General features: G+C 34.1%; 1 protein-coding gene across 1 annotated transcript; it reads left to right on the top strand.

Moving 5' to 3' along the window:
* Nucleotides 1-2,089: 2,089 nt before the first annotated feature.
* On the top strand, nucleotides 2,090-2,377 carry LOC309977942 (small nuclear ribonucleoprotein E-like; the record flags this gene model as incomplete). The annotated part of the gene is made up of 1 exon (XM_082864318.1): nucleotides 2,090-2,377. The coding sequence occupies one exon, from the start codon at nucleotides 2,090-2,092 to the stop codon at nucleotides 2,375-2,377; it is 288 nt and encodes a 95-aa protein (XP_082720444.1).
* Nucleotides 2,378-5,191: the final 2,814 nt, after the last annotated feature.

Raw genomic sequence — 5,191 nt, 5'->3', positions numbered from 1 at the left:
TCGCCTGTGAAGCCATCTGGTCCTGGGCTTTTCTTTGTTGGAAGATTTTTAATCACAGTTTCAATTTCAGTGCTTGTGATTGGTCTGTTCATATTTTCTATTTCTTCCTGATTCAGTCTTGGCAGGTTGTGCATTTCTAAGAATTTGTCCATTTCTTCCAGATTGTCCATTTTATTGGCATAGAGTTGCTTGTAGTAATCTCTCATGATCTCTTTTATTTCTGCAGTGTCAGTTGTTACCTCTCCTTTTTCATTTCTAATTCTATTGATTTGAGTCTTCTCCCTTTTTTTCTTGATGAGTCTGGCTAGTGACATAAATCACAGCAATGTCCTTTTTGACCCACCTCCTAGAGAAATGGAAATAAAAACAAGAGTAAACAAATGGGACCTAATGAAACTTAAAAGCTTTTGCGCAGCAAAGGAAACCATAAAGAAGACCAAAAGACAACCCTCAGAATGGGAGAAAATATTTGCAAATGAAGCAACTGACAAAGGATTGATCTCCAAAATTTATAAGCAGCTCATGCAGCTTAATAACAAAAAAACAAACAACCCAATCCAAAAAAGGGCAGAAGACCTAAATAGACATTTCTCCAAAGAAGATATACAGAGTGCCAACAAACACATGAAAGAATGCTCAACATCACTAATCATGAGAGAAATGCAAATCAAAACTACAATGAGATATCATCTCACACCAGTCAGAATGGCCATCATCAAAAAATCTAGAAACAATAAATGCTGGAGAGGGTGTGGAGAAAAGGGAACCCTCTTACACTGTTGGTGGGAATGTAAATTGATACAGCCACTGTGGAGAACAGTATGGAGGTTCCTTAAAAAGCTACAAATAGAACTACCATATGACCCAGCAATCCCACTACTGGGCATATACCCTGAGAAAACCATAATTCAAAAAGAGTCATGTACCAAAATGTTCATTGCAGCTCTATTTACAATAGCCCAGAGATGGAAACAACCTAAGTGTCCATCATCGGATGAATGGATAAAGAAGATGTGGCACATATATACAATGGAATATTACTCAGCCATAAAAAGAGACGAAATTGAGCTATTTGTAATGAGGTGGATAGACCTAGAGTCTGTCATACAGAGTGAAGTAAGTCAGAAAGAGAGACAAATACCGTATGCTAACACATATATATGGAATTTAAAAAAAAAATGTTATGAAAAACCTAGGGGTGAAACAGGAATAAAGACACAGACTTACTAGAGAATGGACTTGAGGCTATGGGGAGGGGGAAGGGTAAACGGTGACAAAGCGATAAAGAGGCATGGACATATATACACTACCAAACGTAAGGTAGATAGCTAGTGGGAAGCAGCCGCATAGCACAGGGAGATCAGCTCGGTGCTTTGTGACCGCCTGGAGGGGTGGGATAGGGAGGGTGGGAGGGAGGGAGATGCAAGCGGGAAGAGATATGGGAATATATGTATATATATAACTGATTCATTTTGTTGTGAAGCTGAAACTAACATACCATTGTAAAGCAATTATACTCCAATAAAGATGTTAAAAAAAAAATTTTTTTTTAATAGACTTTTTCTATGAGCTAGTGAAATGATGGAGGGCATCTAACCAGAATGGTGGTTTTGATTTAGGGATAGTTAATCAGGAACCATTATTTCTGACAGTAATTAGGAAGTGGATCCAGTTTTCTGTTACAGTCACTCACATATATATTACAACAAAATATATACATCTATGACAACAGAATTATCTTTTCAGTCAGTGAGATACTGCTCATCCTTGTATTTTCTGTACCAGAAGCAGGACAAATGAGAATACAGAAGTACCCGGATAGTTTATTCAAACTGTTATAAAGTCATAAAAGCATAGTTAAAGAGATGTGTGGTGGGTGAGAATGAACGCATTCCTGTTCGCTTTATAGGACACTACAATCTGTTCCTCCAGAGGCAATACCTACTCAGCCTTCTCTCACAATAGCGTTAAGGCACAGGTTCTAATCATCATCAGTAACTGAAGGTCTATATTGAGTTCTCCATTACTGTTTTACTTAAAACCAATTTCCAGGGTGTGCAGGATAGTGAGGTCTTTGTGAGCTTCCACCATGGCGTACCGGGGCAAGGGCCAGAAGGTGCAGAAGGTGCAGAAGGTGATGGTGCAGCCCATCAATCTCATCTTCAGATACTTGCAAATTAGATCTCGGATTCAGGTGTGGCTTTATGAGCAAGTGAATATGCGGATAGAGGGCTGTATCATTGGTTTTGATGGGTATATGAACCTCGTATTAGATGATGCAGAAGAGATTCATTCTAAAACAAAGTCAAGAAAACAGCTGAGTCGGATCATGCTAAAAGGAGATAACATTACTCTGCTCCAAAGTGTCTTCAACTAGAAATGATCAATGAAGTGAGAAATTGTTGAGAAGGCAATACAGTTTTTTTAGGTGTCCTTTGTTAGAAGTGTAGTTAAGGCATTTATTCATATTGTTTTGCTCACCTTTATGTTATTACCAGATGACAGTAAATGCTGTGGGATTGTTTTTATTAAAATATTTACATTGTTTCCTTCTAAGAACAAACAAACAAACAATTTCCACCTTTGGAAGGATATGCCAGGGAAATATCAATAAAAATGTCCCTCTTAGTGTAGATGTAAATGGCTGTTGCCTTTCTGGAGGCAAATGGACAGCATATATTAAAATTTAAATGTGAATACAGTTTGAGCCAGTAGTTATTTTGTTTAAAAGCAAGGAATAGAGAGTAGTTATTAAGAACACTGATCCTGATGCTAGATAGGATGTGTGAAACTCCCAGATCTAGCACTTACTAGCTGTGTGAACTTAGACAAGTCACTTTTTACCTTCAGTGCAATGAAAAGATAATAATAACACCTTTCTCACATAACACAGTGCTTGGCACATAATATTATCTTAAAGAAATCATTGTACAAGTGCACCAAGCAGCATATACAAGAATCTTTCTAACAATATTTTTCTAAAAGCTTAAAACAATAAAGTACTTAAATGACAACTAGCATAGAAGTTGCTAAAGACTTACATTTAGATATCTTGGATCACTGTACCCCTGTACATAAATGAGATATATTTCATACTACAGAATATCAATAGCTTCAATACAAATTGAATGGGAAAAATTGCAGATTGACATAAATCATATTATTTAATTTTCCTGTAAAATGTAAAAAACCTATTTGTCTTATAGCTATTTTAATAAATGTATTTAAGTCTCTAGAAAGAGATCTAAAAGTATAAATACCAAATTGATAGCAGTAGATACTTCGGGGAGAGGACTGGAATTTTGATGAGATCGAGGCAATTTTTTTCATATATAAAGTTTTCATTTTTACAAGATATATGTGTGTGTCACTTAATTTAAACAAATTTAAAATTAAATAAAAACAGCACAAATTTTATAAGTTGTTTTCACAGTGTGGTCACGTAAAGAAATATTGACCAGAGACCATCAATGTTGCATTTGGAGAATAAATTTTGAATATGTATTTAAATGGTATGCTTGTCTGTTAAGCCAATGGACCTTTGCTTTGTGATAATAAACGAGCAGATATTTAGAAATAAGACATATTTATCTTTTGGTCCAAGCAACCTGGACCTTATCCATAGAGTTAATAAGCACCCTCAAAATTTGAGGAATGAAAAATCCTGCCTGGATGCTTTATATATTTAAGTTTTTAAATCAAGTATGGTACATGAAGGAACATTTCATAGCCCAGGCAGGAGAAGCCTTTGGTATATAAAGTTCAGAGTATTGGTTTTCATTTACAAAACTTATTTTGCCAATATATGAGAGGTTGACAGTTTATATCTGGGCTCCTAAGCCCTCATTCATCAAAGTCACATGACCCATCACTAGTTCCCTAGTTTCTCATTCCTGGACTTACTGGTCAATATTTAGGTGCTGAAGAACAATTAAATGGGACACAAAAAATAAAGCTTAAAGGGCTATTTTTAAAAGATTATATATCTTAGAATGCATCAATTGCCACAAACAGGATAATGGAAAGATTGAAATAAACCTTTTCCAATTTGCCATCTATTCAACTCAAAGTAAAACCTGAAGGATTCAGAGGAGAAGCCATGTATGTGATTGGGAACAAACACAGTGCTAAGAATTTTATCTTCAGAATTAGATTATAAAATATTACCATTTTTCATCACATTTCTTTTTCTAATAGATCTAAAAACAAATCGGAAAACATCACAATGTCATGAAATTGTGATATTCGTAAAGCTCCATCTTGATCAGATTAAAGTAATGAGAAGGCCCACATACTAACAAGTTAATGGTACACCCTTAATATGTAATAATGTATTAAAAAATGCATTAAGCCATAAAACAAGTGTAAGCAAGTATAACAGAGTTCTGCTTTTTCCTTTGATTACAAAGTTGGTGTTTTATTGAAAATTCTTAATAGAACACTAACCAAAATCACTGTGTATATTTTTCTGCTGCTCTAAACATTTAGTTTGCCTTTTGGGTAAGCTGGGATTAAGTTCTCCAAAAAAATAGAGGAACTCTGCAAGCAAGTCCACTTCCATTACTAAAGGAATGAAATGGACACATAGTAGTCTCATTAGAAACTATTGTAATATTCCTAATTATACATATATTCTGATACATAATGGGATATTCTCTGTTTTTTAACTCTGAGCTAAAACTATTTTCATATTTCAAATATTTCATATTAACTCAAATGTCAGCTTTACTTTGTATATGTTATATATCTTTTTAATATATTATCAGTGTTTTTATTGACCAGTGTCATTTGAGAAAAAGTTGTATCATCTCATTAAAGATAATTGTAGTTGATGAATTCATGAAAAAGAGGAAGGATGTGTAAATGCATAACTAGACTGTCTTACTACATAATAATTTATATATAAAGTTCTAAAATGGACAGTGCATTCTATATTTAAGCAAGTAACTGCAAATACATTAGTTTATAAATTTGTAACATTATAATTTTAATGTGGATCACATACATTGACTTTTCAAAAAAAAGTTTTATTCTGAAAAGTATGCTAAACCTCTTAGTGATTGCAAATAAAATTTAGGCAAAAGAAAAATGTATCATTTCACTATTTTGAGATTTTTGAAGGATGAAAGTTTGTCTTAACTCGTTATCTCCAGCACTTTATCCTATGCAAATACTCAGAAGGTATCTACTT

This window comes from Leucopleurus acutus, assembly GCF_964270905.1.
Source record: "Leucopleurus acutus genome assembly, chromosome: X".
Taxonomy (NCBI): Eukaryota; Metazoa; Chordata; class Mammalia; order Artiodactyla; family Delphinidae; genus Leucopleurus; species Leucopleurus acutus.
This window is presented reverse-complemented; position numbering and strand designations above follow the sequence as displayed.